The sequence below is a fragment of the Apostichopus japonicus genome, chromosome 13 (assembly GCF_037975245.1).
Source record: "Apostichopus japonicus isolate 1M-3 chromosome 13, ASM3797524v1, whole genome shotgun sequence".
In the NCBI taxonomy this organism is placed as follows: Eukaryota; Metazoa; Echinodermata; class Holothuroidea; order Aspidochirotida; family Stichopodidae; genus Apostichopus; species Apostichopus japonicus.
The window spans coordinates 24,679,245-24,699,481 of record NC_092573.1 but is presented as its reverse complement, the minus strand read 5'-3'; the positions used below and the strand labels follow the sequence as shown (position 1 = coordinate 24,699,481).

The 20,237-nt window shown below is 37.1% G+C and overlaps 1 protein-coding gene across 4 annotated transcripts in view; it reads left to right on the top strand.

The window, feature by feature from the left end:
* Positions 1-20,237, top strand: part of LOC139979172 (heterogeneous nuclear ribonucleoprotein K-like) — a 96,103-nt gene that overhangs the window by 53,123 nt on the left and 22,743 nt on the right. For 3 of the 4 annotated variants that reach the window (XM_071989898.1, XM_071989900.1, XM_071989899.1), the window contains 2 exons: positions 897-1,095; positions 6,114-6,149. In XM_071989898.1, the coding sequence (XP_071845999.1) occupies positions 1,056-1,095; positions 6,114-6,149 (76 nt within the window). In that variant the 5' untranslated portion in view covers positions 897-1,055. The remainder of the gene's footprint in view (positions 1-896; positions 1,096-6,113; positions 6,150-20,237) is intronic. The other variant, XM_071989901.1, reaches the window with a different exon arrangement.

Below are 20,237 nucleotides of genomic sequence, written 5' to 3'. Positions count from 1 at the left end.
ATTTCAAGTTGACTTGGTTTTCTGTGACCCTGGGAGGTGACACCACATTCATTTTGGACATTAACACACACCCGACTGGGTCCAAAAAGGTTACTTTATGATATCGATATTAACGTTGATGCTTCTTTAGTTGAAGCTGGCTCTTTATAATTTCACTCATTTCAACAGTCAATGAAGCATGCTACTTCCACAAGTTCAATATTGATTTTTGGAAACTAGCATATATATCAAACTTTTGAAAGAAAGAAAGAAAGAAAGAAAGAAAGAAAGAAAGAAAGAAAGAAAGAAAGAAAAAGAGAAAAAAAGAAAAAGAATCCCCCGTCCTGTCAATGCAGCCATTGGCGAATTTGTTACTACTGTAGGCTCCTCATTGCTGGCATTGTTTATCCAAGCTCTGTGACAAACAGCCAGGCACGCATAATTGCGTTGTATCATTACTCCTTTCCTGACTCTGCTGAGTCATTGATAGCCAAGCTCTTATTCTTAACCTTGACAAGACCGACCGCTGCGGCGGTGGCTGCACCCGCTTGACAAGCCATTGATTGCTGCAGTGCGCACACACTCTCTCTCTCACTCAGTCACACGTTCCATTGTGTCGATTATTAACCAACCAGGGTGCTCGGAGACGTACGATTGGCTGATGTTAATGAGGAGACGATCCAGCCAGTAGTGTGCATAGGTTACGGACAGCAGTGGTAGAATTGTGTTGTACGAGTGTGGGCGCTAGCTTATGGCTTCTAATTACATATTCACGTTTGCTCTTTCGTCCTCATTCAATATTCAGCTCTGCTCTCTTTTGTATGTGAAGATGACGAGGAGGATGCTGCTGCTGATGCTCTGTATTATTGACTGTTCTTCTTCTTCTTTCTCTTTTCTCGTCTCTCCCGCCGTGTCAGGTTGCTATTGGAGGGTGCAATCTCAATAAATAGGTGCGTCCTAAACTTCAGCTCGGCAGATCGTGGGTTTTAAAGCTGTCGTCACTAGGTGATCGGGATTTACAAGTACTCTGTTACAAGACTTTTGCTGCTACACTGGAAGGCAACGGTTCATACAACATGGCAGAGCAGGAGCAGCATTTGATGGTTGACCAAGAGGGTAAGTCTTGCATCAGTGATGCACATTTCTCAGTCTCTCGTCCCCCTTTCCATTTCTCCATCTCCTCTCTCATCTCAGTTCCTTGTCCTTTCTCTATAAGTGCACCCCCTTTCTATTAGAGGCAGGCAGAGGGTGTCTGACGGGAAAGTGTTACGTTGATAAGTCTCCTGTGGCCTAATATCGATGGATTGGAAATGTAAGCATCATAAACGTAGGTTTCTTTGAGTGCCCCATCTCTATGACGCGATTGAGCAGAGCTTGCCTTGTAAAACTGATGTGGTGTACACACACACACACACACATACACACACATTAGAAAGAGAAGAAAAATGGAAGACAGTTCATCTTCTGCTGTTGTTGTTGTTGTGCTGTACATACATGTTGTATATGTACTTACTGATCATATTCTTCCTTGCTTTAGGAATAAGTTAGATACAGTGTATGAAATGTTTGTGTGTGGCTTATTTCCATTCTTGTTTCTTTCTTTTTTGCCTATTTCTTGTGTTTGTTCCTTTTCTTTCATATCATTTGTTCAATACATTTTGAAATTTTCTTCTTCATTTTCTTCTCTCTATAAATATTTATAGCATATATGAGTTCTGATGATGAAAGTAAGAGTTTCAGTAAATGAGTTGAAGGTTAAGCCTATGAATGTTTAACTGTGCAATTAGTTAAGTACTGTATACATTTTATAGTGGGGTTGCAACAAAGCTACTGTGTATGGATTCTTATGCAAATATCAGGATGAGTGGGTTGTTTTGGTGGTTATTATAGAAAACGATAAAGACTATGTCGATGTTAACTGTGTCTTATGTTGGTTCAGGTCATTTATTACTTAGTTGAGATGATACTGTACCAATATCCTTTCCCTCCAAAAGCAAATCCTCTTTACATAATTTGTATGCTGTCAATATCAAGAACAGTTGGATCGCAGACAGAGTAATTTAAGTAAGATCTAGGGAAAAACAAAATTGCTCAAAGCATTAGGGGCCAGGAGGTTGTATCTTGTTTAGAGAAGTGGAGGCATAATTTAGTTAATAGTCTGCAGTGATCTACATTGCATAGTTGATTGGGAAAAGAGGGTGAATGGTCCCTCCAAATGTGACAAATTATTCATCGTGTTTTGTGGAATCAGGATAAACAGATACAAGCTACCCAGTCAAGTAAATAAACAAGAAATAGTTTGAGATGTTCAAGTGGAGAGCTGCAGTCTGATCAGAGAATGTTAGTAAATGTTTAGATTTCTGGCCGCTTTGGGTTTTTTTTTTTTCTCTGCCCAAAAGAGGTTCTTGTGTCAATGTTGATAAATTTTCGATGCGACATCATTTTGGCAAGGCATATTTTATTCCAAAGAGTGAAGACATATTAGTGATATTTTTTTGGAACCTTTTGCAATGTTTCTTTCTCACATGTTGTTTGGATGTATGGCAAATATCTGGATGAATATTTATTGACTCAAGTTATACTGTAAGTTAATTTAATACACACAGGCAAATTACAACCTTTCTTACACACATCTGCGGTAATAGGCTGTCTGCCATTAGTTTGATCAATCTCAAGTATGTTTGACTTTTTTACCAAATTTATGCAAGCTGCTGCTTCAAAGGGAACTACTGTATGTATATATGTAGACAATGACACGGAATAGACACCTTTTGTAAAACTTTCCCAGCCATTTATTTAGAGCTTTAGATAGATCTCTCTGAAACCTCATGACCCTTTCAAATGTCTTCAAATAAAAAAAGGTTAGAACCTCCATGTAAAAAGAACTTTGAAAACCTTGATATATTTGTATTATATATTTGTTTTTGTTACAAAACTGAAGATTCCTTATGCCAGGTTTGGTTGGGGGATGGGGATGCAAGGTGGGGGGGGGAGTTCTGTAAAACTAACTTAGGATTGAGCTACTTGGATTGCTAAGGTAACCTTTTCAACATGTTCAAAGTATTCCTCTTTCAAGTTATCGAAAGAATGTTCCCTGGAGAATCTTGGAGTATCTGTCTTCTCGTTCCAATACTTAATTTGAGCTCTAAATGTCCGTTGGCAGTTCTTGTCAAATGGAATAGTCGTCATTCTTTCCTAGCAAACCTCTTCATATAATAAAACAATGATTATTCTATATAGGGGAGAAGTTTGCCTTTTGTTTCTTTAATCCCCTTTGAAAATACACTGTGTCTTGTGGCACTATTGATAGTCATCTCGTGTCTTGTTTCATGGCTAATTTGTGCTATACATGGAATTCAAAAGGGTTCTTGCTCAAAGGAGACTGGAAAATAGTTTCATTTTAAATTTACTAGCTCCAAGCTCTTCCACCTCCAAGCTCCCATTTTGTATTTCGTCTTATACAGGTAGTCTTCTTCCCCATCCTCATTTCCTCTTTTGCACATATAGCCCAATATTAAGTCACCTAATTAAAAATCGCCATGACAACGGGATACAAGCCTCTGTCAGATTGTGTTACATCACTAGCACTTAGACACCTGTTCATCCCACTTTGACCTCAAAGGTCACCCATGCTGTAATGTTGGGCAAGTGACCTAGATAATAGGAAGATCAATCACATGGTTAGTTAGATTGATGTTGTCAGAGTAACCCTGACATAATCATCACTGATGGTCTGATAATGCAATTAAATGAAGCGGTTTGTAAAACCGGGGGGGGGGGGGGCGTGGTGGAGTTTTTTATTTCAAGTCATCCCCTTTAAAAATGTTACCTGATTAAAGTCTAGACAAAGGGATGAAGGAACAGGTTGCACATCCATGGGATCGCTTTTTATTAATCCTCCCTTTCCCCCTCTTCCTTACCCCTCCCCCTTAATTTTTTATTTTTCCTTTCTCATTGGCTGGGAATAATGTGGATGTTTATGTTCAGAGAAGCACTTTGAGCATCTGTTGAACTTTGAGTATTAGTATAACATTTTGATGGAAAATTTAGAGCCAATGCCTTGTTAATGTATGTTGAGAAAAAGTATACATACAGTATCTGAATGCTCTGAAATTTGTTGTTGTTTATTTCTGCACATTGCTTTTCTATGTTTCTATGACCTTTAAATGCTTTGTTCTACTTTTGTTTGGAGAGTCCACTGCAAAAGAAATGTTCTTAAAGACAAAACTCTTGTTTCTGGTCCCCCTCAAGCCCTCAAACATTTGAGAATACCTTTTAAAAGTTCATTTTGTCTTGCCTTTGGTGAGGATTCCCAAAACATGTAGCTGTTCATGGCTAGTACTAGAAAAACCCTATAGGGAAACTATGCGGGGAGCTCACTGAAGGATTGCTTGAAGTGTCTGCAGTCATTAATCAACCCTTTAAAAGTGCCTCTGCACTTGATCTGACAAAAGCCTTTCCACGATAAGAGGATGTGCTCCTGTTCATTGAGGGGCAGCGTATGATGTTACCACGATTGAAGATCTAACGATACTTTCAGACCTAGACATATGGCTAGATTTTATTACACTCGGCCATTTATTCCTTGGACGGTGTCATGATTTTCAAGATGTAACTAAAAACTATTTTTGAGTCGGGTCGAGATCGCAGCGCCACTCTTTTTTCTGCTTTTTGTTGCGGTGGCATTCTTCGTGGCAGATGTGCTGTACAGTCGGTCGGTCGAGGGTTTCGTTTTTAATATGATTGGGTTGCATGTGGATGGTGTTTATCGCAGGCGATGAAGTAGCGAACATCAATCGGTCAGAGATTTAATTACTCATCCCTCGTAAACTGATGGTAAAGATCATGCTTCACATTAGATTTTGTCATACTGTGATTAGGTTTCTGTGAACATTCAACCTTACCCCCCCACTCTTCTCCCAAACCAGCACGCTTGTTGTGCAAGGTATGATTCACCACCATTCATTATTGATACCTATGGCTGGCTACTTAAAACATTTGAGAATATTACAATCTTTCATATAGCAAGATTATATCCATTCTTCAAAATCTTCAGTACTATAATCAATCAGGTTTTAATACTACAGCACAATCTTCACGAGCAAGGTCTGTTGTATATATATTTGTTTTCTCTTTGGCAAGGTGCAAAAATAAGATTTGATTATGACTAATATATTTCGCATATACAGTAAGTACCATAGGCCTTATCCACCAGTTTTCCTCATCGCTCTCAATCGCAGTGTAAGTAACTGTTTTTCTGAAAGGAATATTACAGTGTTAAGCCCATCATCCAGATTTACATCAAGATGTTTGTCGCACTGCGTTTATTCTTACCAAGAACGTGGATTGTACGCCTAGAACTATCGCTCTCTCTCTCTCGCACTGAAAATATTCAGTAGGTCTTGGCAGGTGGGGGAATTGACTTGGCTATCAGCGCTAGGTGACAAAATAGTCATAGCTTCTCCAGCTCTACAGTAGTAGGCTGTGAGAAAAAATGGAGGCCCAGATACAGAGAGACTGAGAGCAGCTGCAGTGAATGCACCGTATAGATCCATCATCGTCATCGGTATTACTTGATTAGCATGATCAAAATTCAGGGGGAGAGATTAGCATCATCTCTTATGAGAAGAAGGGAGTAAGGCCGCAACCGACCAGCACTCATTGCGTGCGCAAGTGAGAATTGGGTGCATTGATATTAGCATGTATAGTTACCTGTAGGTACTGAAACGCTGACTGTAGGTTGAACAGTTCTTGGTACCTAGTAGACGTTTACTGACACTGAACTGAAGCGTGTATTCTGTATTGTAGAGACCCCGAACCGAAAACTCTCTACTGAAGACGATGAAGTTTAACACACTGGATTGAAAATACATATTCCTCTTGTTGTTTGCTCTTTTTTATGTGTGTGTGACTGTGTGTGTGTGTACATTTTGCATTTCTTATCTCTATTACCCAGAATCCTTTGCATGTTTGCCTTTTTGTTTTTTTGTTCTATAGGTAAAACGTAATAGAAGTTGTAGAGTACACTAATCTTAATACTGCTTATTGTTTTCTTGTTAATTTCAGCTTTTCCTTTTTTAGTGGCAGCATGCCTAGATTTTAACCCTTCTTCTCCTTTATTTTCCCCTCTTTAGGTGTTGATATTGTAAACCAAATGGCTCCAGGAGGAGGTGGGGTACCCTTATATCTATTCTTTTCTCTCTTCTTTATTTTTGGTCAATTATTTTTGTTTTTCCATTAATCATTTATTAGTGTCATTATTTTTATTATCTTCAAGCACTTCTCAAACCATGCCTAACATATCTCCTTTTTTTGGTCTTAACTTTTTTTTTTTTTTAAATTCTGCTGCTCTTACATCAGTTTCCATGTTACCTCTCTATCGATACATTGGGATCATTTAGAATAAATAATGGACATATCTCACCATTGATTCGTAGGAATTAGTGCTACTGAAGAATAGTTTGACAATATATTGTGAAAGTTTGTCAGTTTGGAAAATACGCAACCGCCATTCCTACCATACATTTTACCATTGACAGTAGACAGAAAAAAAAACGCATTTGGTTTGGTACCTTTCCCATTTTTGTCTTATTCTGCTCATTCTATATAAGCACATATTCACTGCTATTTATACAGCATACAGTATATACAGGCAGTACGGGTTTCATGTTTCCCACATCATCATCATCTATCACATAACACAGTTTTATCCATGATTATACTTGTATCCAACTCTAATAACCCATTCATCCTGTTTCTTAGTACTGATTATGGGCAGATGGGATTTTTGCACAGACGGTGTATGGTGTTTTCTCACTACTTACAAGCTATTTAAGCCTGACTCTCTCTCCCCTGTCACCGCACCATTACATTGTAATTGTTAGTACACTGTAAGAAATCAACATCGTATTACAAAACGAGTATCCAGTATTTTGATTCAGTTACAGTAAAAGGAGTAGCAGTAGGAAACAAAGTATGGAAAAGTGGTTAGTGTACAGGAGGTGGAATATTTCTCCCCATCACAATATGTGGAAAGTTTCGGAATTAACCCATACGTTCAGTACGTAGATGCAACTTATTTAAGTAGGTTTGAGGAGTGCCTTGTTATCACCAAATTAATTTGTAGCTAATACTGTCTTCTTTGCTGTTTGAAAATTCATTTATAAATTTCCTTTCTGTTGTTGATTATGCTAACCATTTAATTTTCTGATGACAGTGAAGTAGATATTACTGTGAATAGAGGTTTTGGGTATGGTAAGGGAACTATTTCTGAAGGGGGGGGGGGAGAGTGGTGGTTGGTATGCCATACTCATGTCAGTGGTATTGCTTTCAGGTGGTTGGGCCATGCACTGTTGGAGAGCTTTTGACTAATTTCAGTAGAATACGGAGTAGGATTAAGATTTAATGTGATCCGATTAATACATATCTAAGCATCAGTACTCTAAATCTAGCTCAAAACTTATATGATTTAGAGAGAGACCTATGGGCCTCAACATTTGGCAACAGAGCTACTTCCCTCTGTTCATCTCCTACTAACTCTGTTTGCTTTAACACCTGGTCGATGTTGGCCAACGAAATATAAGCACCGAGACTAGCCCAGTAGTAGCCTAACACTCCCCCACTCACATTTATGCCCCTCATTATGATGCATCCCTCTCCTCATAGTTAATCCACTCCTAGAATTTTCCATGCATGGATGGATGCTTATGAACCGTGAAGTGTGCTGTATAAACTTCAGCATTACACAGTCTATGTCTGCTACTACTCCTCGGGACCTTCAGATCATGGAGGACATGCTTAAGGTGCAGACATCATTCAGATTCTACAAACCATTAACATAAAGGTCACTGTCATCCATATTGATTAGAACTATAGTGCAGAGTGACTCATACATGCTGTAGCAAGAGATCCTTCAAAGTTATTGTAATATTAAAGGTGTCTGGGTTACGATTGTTTTTAATACACTGGTAAGACCAATATAGCGTGTTTATCCGCGGGAATGGGTGGGATACAAGCTTACCTGTAGCAGTTATGGGGAAAAGTAACGTTTACTCGGTTGTTTCATAGCAAGGAAACAAATTTCTACCGAGTAAACAAACAAACAACCAAAACAAAACAAGATTTCATGATGTTGGTTGGGTCCATCACTAAGTTGTCTGTTGTTTTGACTAACCACAATTTTTAATTGCTTACATAGATACATACATTTTATCTATCTCAGATTGTTTCAAAATGATATCTTTTGAAAATTTCTGAGTAACATTTTGTTTAGTTTCTTTAAAGTGTTCCTAATTTAAGGGACAATTTATTCCCTTAATTTTGATAATTGCACTTTAACACTTCCGTTGATGTAATAGTTTCTTGTTACTAATTTGAGGCAAGTCTGATTAGAGCACTGTTCATTGTCCTGAGAATGGTAGGATCTGCAAATTCCAAACAGGCTTAATACCTTATTCCTACTACTGTACCAACAGAGATTTACTCCAAACAATGTGATCAATGTTTCATGATCTTCACAAGGTAGTGAATACATTTTCATCACCTAACAGAATAATCTGTTTACTGGGTTTAGCAGTCAGACAGCTTTTGATTTGGATGCTTCTCTTGGTCACAGCCTATTAAAGATATACAGTATACTGTACTAACTTGTACCGTTTGCAATAGGTTCTACTATTTACAGTTGCAGATGTGAGTAATTTGTTGTTTTCAATTTGGCCACTGTAGTCATGGCTAGCAATGTGTTCACTTTTGATTGGATATCATTTGGTTGTACAACAGCATATTACTGTTTGTCTGTTAACAATATCAATTATTCCCTCATTCTACAAACACAGTGTCTACTGAATTGAGGGAGTTCTTACAATCGGTATTTCATTTTAAAAATTGCTCATGCATGTGAGAATATACAGACCATTTTAGAGCTATACTTTTTAGTCACGTTTTCTGGCAAATGTCACCTCTCAAAATTATGTGGCTTGATAGCGCATCATAGTCATTCGCTTCATCCAGATAATGTAAATTATCCTCCACAATTCTCATAGATTGCTTGCCCTCATGATATTAAAACGTTTATTCATTTTAGCTGTGTAAAGTTTCTTCTCTTTTGTTTAGTTTTATGTCCTTTAATTTTGGACTTGCATTTCCTTTACACAATCCTTCTCCTAATCTGTCAAAGATCGTAATTGCAATGTTCTCTTAATATCGAAATCCGATGTGATCGAGGTTGAAAGTCAAATACATCACGAACACATTCATCAGCGTCATCATTAACGTATCTCATGTATTTGTGACATCACATAAAGTACAGATGCCCTTTTCAAAGCCTTTTTTCCCCGGATTACGATTTGGTGCTCTTAAGAGGTACGCTTAGCATACTGATTCATACAATATGCATATATCCGTTCCTTGTAAGTAGTACTTTGTCAGAATAAACCTGATTCATTGCAGTTTATGAGAACTCGGAAGCCGCAAACAGCTACAGTAGCATCAAGATTTATTATCCTTAATATCGCAATCTCTGATTTTGCTCTTTTTTTTGTGCTCAAATGTTGTCTTTATCCCCTTACATTTTGTTGGCTGCTCCATAAATTTCTAGTCTTTTAAGGTCTTATCTCTCTCAAATCTGTCGTTACGAAATAGAGGATTTGGAGATAGTAACCAGGTGAGATTTGCATCTCATATAAAAAACACAAGGGTACCTTCTTTAGCATTAATTTTCTGGTCAAGGACACTTCTGGGACACGGTTTGCTTTATTGAAGATTCACATGTTATGCTCGTGTAACATTTTCCCAGCAGGTAAAAATTCTCCAAAGACTCTGCAAGAAGCTTATATTGAGGTTGAACCCTGCCTCATTCTTAGAATTAAGAAAATGGCGGACGGTAGGTTTTTGTAACGACAGCATCCATCAATTTGTCAGCCATTTGGCTGTCTTGCCTTAGTTAAGGACTTCACCTCTCGCTTAATCAAGCCTAGATCAGTTTGTGGTGACATAAAAAGATAATTTGACATTTTAAGTGGGTCGCGCAGAGGCTCAAAGTTGGACAGGGTTGCGTGTGAAACTCAAATCAACGGGGTAGTTTTGAAATGGGGGGAAAACAAGTAGACAGTGGAACACAGCTTAATTTCTGGATAAATCAAAACTTGACTAGAAGGAACAGATCACGCATCGACAGTGATGGGTAGGAAAGGCGTTAAATCTAAAAACCTTTCTATAACGAGGAAAGACCTTGCTTACTCTACATTGTTACAGCTTACAACCGGGGTATTAGAAATAAATTTTAGGATCACAGAGTTTCTACAATTCAACTAGTTTTTATTATCGGGACTTTTTACAGCTGTGGGTGGTGAGCCTACATGGACATTCTGTGGATAGTGAATTTGTCTGAGGTACTATTTGCTAAGTCCGGTCATTGCTGAGAACCTGACCATACCACAAGTCACTGTTGTAGCTGATGAAAGGTAGCGGATAAGTCAAACATCAAATATGAGAACACTTTTGGGGTGGGGGTGGGGGGTATGGGTGTGACGGTTGGTACGTAGAAGCTGGTTAATCTAGTCGAGAGTCAATGTCACAAAGTGGCCCGATTTGACCACAAACGGATCAGAACTTAGAGTTCTAACATGATCGTGCTTCTTATGCACAATAGATTGTTTTGGTCTATTCCCTGCTGCTGCTTTTCCCCTTTGTGAACTGACGAGATTACCCATAATCTCTTGGGCATTCTTAGGAAACATACTGATGGTGTCTGAGGTTTTTGGTTCTCACTGGATATCCATTTTCATTAAATTTCCCTCTTATATGTAGCTTTAGTTTAGACCCGAAATGAATATTCTACTCATCTCGTGGGAATTTGACGCTTCGCCGAACACCGTAGAGTGGATTGAAATTATCCCGATGGAAGGAAGGGAACATGTAGCATATTTATCGTAAGCAATGATTTAAATGGAACCTGTTTGGTTTCATGACGAGTGACACGCCTGATAAATGAAGTTGCCTCAGTCCCGAGAGTTTGATCGGGAGAAATGTCGAAGGGAATTGGGGAGTGCGGACATACAGAACTCAAAAATTTATCGAAAGGATACACCAACTAGACTTGGCCAAGTAGACTTGTTAGCTAGCAGATGATGGCAATTTATGTAAAAATCAGGATATGTTTAAACTTATGTTGGCCTGCCAGTGCAAGGTGGAGTAAACTTATTACTTAGTTGTTCTTTTCCTCCCTTCCCACCCCTGCCCCCCCCAACCCCCACCCCCCATATTTCCCATTCCTTAATATTGTTAAATGAGTTTTTATTTCCATTGAAATTAAGGTCCTGAAGGAAGAATGACGTTTACACATCAATCAAAATTTCTGGTCTTCCGTCTAAGTGTGTGCACTCCTTCAACCAAACAGATTGTAGTTATATGGTTGACATTTAAGATACCTTTTGAAACCTTGAAGGAATGTTGAAACAGTTAATGTACTGTAACATTGTTGTAATGATTCAAATTCACAAGCAAAAATTATTGACCAATAAAAGGAAGAAAAAAACACAAACCAAACAAGAAATCAGAAAAGGTAAAGGGAGATAAAGAAAAAGGGTGATGAGAGAGAAAAAATCTTTCCCGCTTAATATCCCTTCTGTCAAAGGAGGCTATAACCACATTAAGATCAACTCTGCATTCAAAGTCTGTGATTGGATGGTTCATACTTACTGTACTAACCCCCTGAGGTATAGGAAACTACAAATATGAGATTATTGCATGACCCTCGGAATCGCCTACATGGTGCCTCATGTGATCAGTGAATGTTGAGCTGAAATAACAAGCTACAAGCTCACAAATTGTGAAGATCCGAGTCCTCCACCCCCCCCCCAAACTCCACAGTTCGAGCACTGCATACACCTATATACAGTTAAGTGTGTACTCATACTGTGAATTAACTTGTGAGGGAATGATAATACCTTTAAAAATATAAACAGCAATAAAGTACTACTGCATATCGGAGGTTCCCAGAGGTTTTGTCCGACACCTACTGTATATTACATACACTAAAACTATTCACAATTCTTCAATTTGATAGGGTTATCCATTAGTCAGTCTGCAGTATTATAAGGTCATTGCAGGTTGAAATACCTCGTCGCTGTACGTGGCCGCTCATCTATCGGTGGGCTGCTCGGATTTAGACGGTCTGGTCTCGTTAAAACCCCACGAATGAAATTACTTCCACCGTTCGCAAGACAATTTGAACCGTTCATTGATTGATTTTACTCCCTGCCTTTCTTTTTTTTTCAATTTTTTTTTTTTTTGTTTGTATCAATTTATCCAAATTGCAGCTGCCAGTACTTGCTTTTGAGGTCACTTGTAGTAAAAAGTGCTTCACAATTGCAGGTGCTTCCCCATGTAAATTATTCATGAAATTTAATTAAATTCAAAAACAAGGTAAACTGCTCTTTTCTATGTCAAGAGAAAGCTAGAAAAAAAATGAGTTCTTTGAATCGTGAAGAAGAATCTTGGTTCCTGGTGGCATGGCTTGAAGGTAAACCTTGTGACAGAAAGTATCTAGTGTTTACACACTGTGTGAATAAACTATCAAAATAGACTTAATCACCAGGGACATTTATGTAGGAAGTTGTAGAGAATTTTGCCTTCTAAGTTGTACTCGTTGTGCCATCATTTGTTGTAAGTTTTGGATTTTTTCCCCTCTATCGAACATTATGTTGGTGTAGTAATGCATCCAGAATTAACAGCAACTACAAAGTCCAGAAGAATTTATGAGTGTGGGGCTAGACATGTACCAGGGTTAGTATCGGTGAGACACGTGCACGTATACCTTATAAAGCAAGCACATATCTAAATGAGCAGACAGGGAATAGTTTATCCAATGACCAACACTTTCTGTTGAATATTCAATATTTGTTTAATATGCATTTTATTCCTTGCAGACTTTGCCCACTGTGCATTTACAACATTAATACTTAGTGTACCTGAACTTAAACATTACCAAGACAGCATTAGTCAACAAGGAAAGTACCACTAATAATCATATGTTATGATTAAATCAAAAGAAATAGTTAAAGTAACACAAAACCTTAATCAACACTCCCCTGACCCCTAGCTATGATATATTTACTGTATCAATATACTGTAGAAAGAGTTATGGAATAACCACATCAGTTTGTTTAATTTTTATTTATTTTTTATACTTTAGTATAAATTTATATTTGTTGGGGGAATGGGGAGTTGTTGGGGGGGGGGGGATGGGGAGTTGTTTTGGTTCCTTTGATTATCCTGACCAGTATTCAGTGTGGTGTATAACATCCCAGTTAAACTTTACCTTTCTACTCACTCCTTCCTTATTCATTCATGGAGCCTTTTTCCCGAGCTGCAGTTATCAATATTTTATGCAAAATGACAGCTGAATAAACCCTTGAGCTTTTTGTGGATCCAAAAGAAAAAAAAGAAAAAATAAGAGACCCTTGTATTGGATTAAACATAATGGGGACAAAATTTTCAACTGTCATCTCCTGCCATAAGTCCAGAATCCTTGCTCCTTGCTTGGTGCTAGGATACCCATAGAATCCAATCTCTCGTCAATTACTCCGTCACGGTACACTTACAGTATTAAACTGTCTTCATGTGTATCACACGCTACACATCTAATTGGAATTCACAGGGCATGTGTTTTAGAGAGAATTCTTGCCCGAAGGTATTAGTTTTGAGCGGAGAGAGAAAAGAGAAAGAAAAGAGAGGGGAATTGGATTTAGAAATGGCAGGTAGAAACTACTAATTCATCCTGACATGAAGACTTAGGCTGGCAGCAGCCTTCCTCCTAGGTACTGCTATGAATGCTGCTATATAAGTATATAGTCACTTTGTCAGTTCCAGAGTCACTCTGAGTACTTGAGATTTACAATGCAGGCAGAATTAGTACATATGAGTGTACTTTGTCATCATGTGTGTGACATATGTTATCATGTGTTTGTGTGTGTATGTATATATAATGTATATATATATATATATACATATATATATACATGCACATAAATATATATATATTTATGTATATATATGTACAGAATATAAACATATAACTATATATGTACACATACATATATTAATATGCATACATACCATTTTGAATTGGCAACAAGTTGGACAATCCAGAACAGTGAGAAATCTTCTAGCCTCCACTGGGATTCCAACCCGGGCCGCTTTTATATGTTCATCAGAAATGTTTCTCTAAATTTTTCAACTAGTATGACTACTCTATTAATCCTTCTGATTGTTTTATTTATGTTCCATGAAGTCTACAAGACCTTTAAATGGAAATTTTTTTTTGTTCATGGCATTAGTGATTACAACCCTCACTCCAAGAAATTCAGTTATATAGTTTGGAATTATGATCTCCCCCCCCCAAAAAAAACCTTTTTGTTTTTAGTAGTCAGGTTTTAGCAAAGAAACAAAACTATAAAGTTTTGCAATCAGAGCATTGAATATACAGTTAAATGTTCCTTGTGTGTGTTTTATTTAGTAGTAAGCTTGATCCATGTTATTTTCAAGTGCTGGCTGCTTTGTCATTCCATGAAAGCAGCTGATGAGATGATCAACGGATTTCAAAATCTCATTCTTTCGACGTTGTCGAGGGTAGTAGGAAGACGTGCGTTCCCTTGTTAATTTAGAGCTATTCAACTCACCACTCCGATAGGAATTTCTTCACATTTGCAAAATCTGTCCGCATTCAAAGAAACCGACAACTTGTCTTTTCTGATTTGCATCTTCTGTTGGGTTGGAAAAGATTGATACCAGACTCGAGTGACTAAAGACCGGCTTGCATAGCCTCAAGTCAAATTCACAATCTCCCTAAAATCTGGAAATAATTTTGAAAGCTAATGTGGAAAGACAGAATAGTCTGCGGCAGCTGAATCTTGCGGAGGCCCTGAGAACCGATAAGGAATACCTAATGAAGAATGTTAATCGGTCGGTTTGATCGTTACCTTTAAAAGTTATGCACGATTGGTAGATTAGTTTTGCGGGCAATGCTTAAATGCATTCCCAGGGAAATATTGCAGAGAAGTAAACTCCCTTTCCCCTAGGGCTAGCTCAGTTGGGGGGGGGAGGGGAATGGCTTTGAAAATGATCATGTAAGTTTTTATGATTATTGGTGTGCTGCAGTTGAGTTGTTGCATAGGGTATGGATTAACAATACGGAATAACGGAAAATTTGCGGGGACATCAATATTCATGAAGAAAGGCTCTCCACGCAATAAAATTTTCCAAAATCCAGATATCATCTCCTGGAGGTCTGTGTTGGTTATTATTTTTTTTTTCATTAGCTATGTTATATTATTCTCTGCTGATTACATGAACTGTAAGGCTTATTACTTCAGTATTCTAACGAAGGATTAGAGTGTTATACACAGGAACGAAGTTACATCATGCGATATTGTAGCAGTCCAATAAGGAACCAATACTTTGATTGAATGAACGAAATGTTTAACAAAGAAATTAATAACGATTTTTACGATTGTAATAATAACTAAATTGCTGGTGATAATTGAACCGAGAAAATCTCGGAAATTCAGCTTTTTTTTTTTGTCTCCCTTCAAAAACCGGTATAGATTGAAAAGGCCCAAACGTTGTGTCATTTATGGCACCCACCTGTTACAACATACAGCAGTTGGTCAACCATGATGGCAGCTAGCTGATCGTATTGTGTTAACTCTGTCATAGGGTAATAGTCTACAAAATCACATCTGAAGTCATTGCCTTTACTGATTCTTGATCTCGCCATAAAAAAAAACTGCTGTCTTTGGAAAAAGAAAGCAATTTTTCTTTTTGAGTTATAAACTCATGCATTCATGTTTTAATAGGTGTTAGCAATGAACTGTTCACAGGTTTCTTTAATCTTTACTCTTTTAATTGCTTTCGTCCCATTTAATCGTCAGTTTTTTCCCCCCATAAAACTGTATCGTGGGTTCTGCTTGAATGGACAAAGTTTCTGTTCACCAAATTGCCTCCAAAATGTTTGACTTATTCCTTGTCACTGACTAAGAGAACAAACTAGCCGTTGTTAAAGAAGCCATCGGAGTGAAACATTAATAACTGTTATACTGGAGGAATAGTTTACCTTGGTCTAGGCAAGGACTTTGAGAGCAGACGAACAAACATTACAAATGGAGGGAGGAGGATGAGGAGGAGAATGTTTAATTATGGTTATCTTGGTAATGGGTGTGATGGTAACGAGGCAACAATTAAGTAGTGCTTACACAGCCCTCGCTAGTGTATGCACGGAGACACTCTGTGATGTAAGCTATTTCGAGGGCAAACAGGGGCTTAATTAGGTAGTTGTAAATTGAAATTTGTTTTACCTTGAGACCAGAAAGATGTCGTATTAGCAGTCAGTGCATGGGTGGCTGTTTGTGTGGATATTCCTATTTGGTTGAGCCTCGTTGTATAAATAGTGATGAATGTGATGGTAATAAATAAATATGTAAACAAGTTACTTCTACTTGATAGAACACCAACCCACCAGTTGATCTGATCTCGTGGCAAAATGAAACTTTGTTATCTTTCTTTAGATTTTCAGACTACCCTGTCCTTACCTTAGATTCTTGACCACACCACCTTAAAAAAAAAAAAATTAAAAATAAATTATTTTGGGAGAGAAAGGAAACTGTTTGTGTTATATTTCATGATTTCTCAGATCATAAAATATTTAATATTGTTAAATTAGGTAATATATAGGGTAATATATAGGAATCAGTTTATCATTTTTAGAAAACTCATCTATATAGATGATAAGATTTTGTTAGGAAAATAAATCATATTGTAAACTATGTCAACTTGGGAAACATTTGGGAAATTAAGCTTGCAGTTGTTGAATTAAAAATTGCCCTTTTTTTACCATTCCCCTGTCCTAAATAACAGTTTCAGATTGAGGTCTCGTGCAACAAACGAGGCAAAAATTTGAAAGCGATTATTGTAAAAGTATTTAAAAAGACAAAACAAAATTTTTAAAGACAGGAAAACTTGATGGTCAACAAAGCTACAGTTAGGTGAGAAAATACAGTGCCACCCCTGTATTATTTAGTGCACTTACCATATGCAGGTTTTTATTACATTTAATATTTGAATATTCTTTTGACTGGTTTCTTTGTTTTATTTTTTATTAAAATTATTCTTCAAATTCGTTGTTCAAATTTTCATCAATCATCTTGAAAAAAAAACAAATTGGAATAAGAAAAAAAGATCATCTATTCTCCCTTTTCATTCTCATAATACACAAAATTAGCAAAGAACTTGTTATAATTTCATCCTTTTTAATTACCACTGCTTGAAAGTTCAAATCTTTGGAGCCAGTGAAAGCCCTTTGTGTTGTAATGATTAACAGGGCTGTCCACAAAGGTATATACTGTATGGATAAATTTGTCATCTCTTAATTTGAGTTCACTCTGCTTCGGAAGCTTGGACAAACTCTGGTCTGTTTGCCTTTGCAGTCCATAGGGCTCTCCAACAGCTAAAACTGCTTTTAATCTTCTGTGGTCCTTTGTAGACATATCTGATATCTTGATTGCAAATGAGAACAAGATTTATTTCTAAATTGATCCAGGATTAATTAATTCTCCTCCTTGCAGGGGCAGACCTTCCTCAGTGGTTAAGTGTCACTGACCAAACAAGAGGCACTTTAAAATTGTCTGCTTGTAAAGAAAGCGTTTAAGGAGCTGAAAATGAACTGATCAAATCAGTGTGATTTAGGCAATGTTTATGATCAGATATTGTCTTACTGGTCATACTTGGAAGTTTTAAGAAATTTTCCAAAATCTTTTTTTGTTTTTTTTGTTGGTGATTTGCTAGACATTAAAAACTTATACAATCATCAACAATGCAGATGAACAATTTCAATGGATTTTAATGTTTGAAAGAAAACATAGGTTCAAATCATTAACTTGTTTTGGACTGATTATCATAATTCCTCTCAAAATTTGCTAGAAAGTAAAAAGGACAAGAATGAGAGGAGAAAAATAAAAAGTGGCTTTGTGTCAGTCTTCCAAAAAGCTGTTGTTTTTTTAAAAATAGGAAAAAATTAGATAAAGAAGATGCAATTGCTTTGTGCCAATTGTCTAATATAACTTCCGGGCACTTTGAAAACAATTTTGCTCATTAACTACCTTATCTAATTAAAACCCTTGTTGATGTCTGAGATTCCAAAAACATCCAGTTCATTAAAATTTTGTTATTTTTTAAGATTTCTGCAACTTACCGCTTGTTATAGTTTGGGGCCAATCAGTGAAGACCTTGAAGTTTCTATGGCATATATTGTTTAGCTACAACTTGAGTGCAAATTAAGGTTGTCTAATTTTCCGAGAAGGAAAATAAAAGAAATCAGATGTTTCTCTCCGTTCGGTCCTCGTTAATTTGCTAAACATCTTTGAGAAGTAAACAACATTTGGATGAGAAGAGAAGAAGAATAGACAAAAACACAAAGCTGACAAACAAAAGTGTCTTTGTTTAAATTTTAGCTACAGTACTATGAATAGACTTTCTATTTCCTATAAAGTGGTTTCAGATATTGTTTTCCCATTTTTAAGCATTATTCAGTACCTTAGTCAGACTAAGAAGTTACTTTCCATTTATTTGCAAGACCCTCCCCTCCCCTCCCCTCCCCCTCCCCCTCCCCCTCCCCCTGCATAAAAAAGAAAGAAAATACCACATAACTGTATAATCTTTCGTTCATAGTGGGTGACTCATGCAAAATGATCTTACAAGTGTGCACAGGAAATAAATGCAGTGGAAACTCATTTCATATCTTGTAGCATCTGAAATACTCTAAAAATTATTTCCTTTGAATGAAGAAAGCTATTTATAGGACATAAGAACATGCAGAAGGCACCTTCCAAGAAAGAAAAAAAAAAAAAATTACAATTTTCTCATTTTAAAATGGCATGTCGACTTGAATCGTTTTCTTTGAGAAGAAAAGAATCAAGAAAAGACAAAAAAAGGAAGACAGACGAGGAGAGTACAAAAGACTATAAAGAATAGTATTATAAGCTATTTAGTTTGATGGAATACTACGGAGGAGAGAGAGAGAGAGAGGGATGGTTTGCCTTATCAAGAGAAAGGTCAGCTGGAAATGCATTCTGCCTCGCTCGCTGCAGCGGCAGTAGCGGCAGTGTGCCTTCTCCTCCTCGTGATCTACCTTTGCTCGGTGAAGGCCAATGGGATCGTTTTACTCTCTCTTCACCGGTTCGTGCAGCTGGTGCGTGCGTGCACGCCTGACGTACCATACATTAGTTATTTTTGTGCTTGACTTACCTGCTGGATGTTTTCTTGGCTCGTCTCCCTCGGATAAAACTAGCAGAGTTTCTCTCTCTCTCCCTCTCACGTTATTTTTTCATCATTAACCATCTTTCAAGTGGATTTTTTTTTTTTTTTTTCCTTTGCTAAAGTTTCCTTTGCTTATGAAGCTTGTCTTTTTACTAACAGTTTTAACCTTTTTAGGTCAGCTGTATATTCTAGGACATCTTTTTCTCACTTTTTTTCTCGGTCTTTCTCTCTTTTGGTTAGGTTCCCTAATTTTATTTTTCCGGTGGTTGTTTTAGTTTTTTATATTGTTTGTGTTTTTGGAAGGAGATTTAATATGCAAGTGGCAAGATATTTTTGTATTTTTTTGGTTTGTTTTAGGGGGGGGGGGATGGGATAGGGAAAGTAACTGCAAATGTGTGTCAAGTATACGAAAATAGACAAATGCAAGATGATGAATTATGTCAGGTGTATTAACTGTTGATAATAATACATATTGAAAGCAGGTCAGTGTTGTTAGAACTTAGTTAATCTCAGCTTGCTCAAAAGGTCAAATTTCACCAAAATGTTGATATATGAATTTCATTCATATGAATTTTCTCCATCTTTTCACCAGTCGTTGGACTTTACAATGATAAACTACACTGCATCATAAAATAGTTTTTTATTTTTTATTTTACAAAGTGTCAGATGATATCATTGTTTTTATCATTACTGGTTTGCTTATAAATGTGCAAAATTTATATTTTTACAGTTCTTGAAAATTTTAATACAGTCCTTGCAAACTTCATTTGACTGTATATGGATTTTAGTGCGATGAGTACAACCTTTACAATTAGGTGCCACCTACCTGTGAAAGCACTGCACATGGTGAACAGTATAGTAACCTTACCTAAGTTAACATTATAATATACCCTGCAGGGTCAGTTTATATTGCAAAGTGACTTTAGAATTCTTCTTGTACCACAGCATAT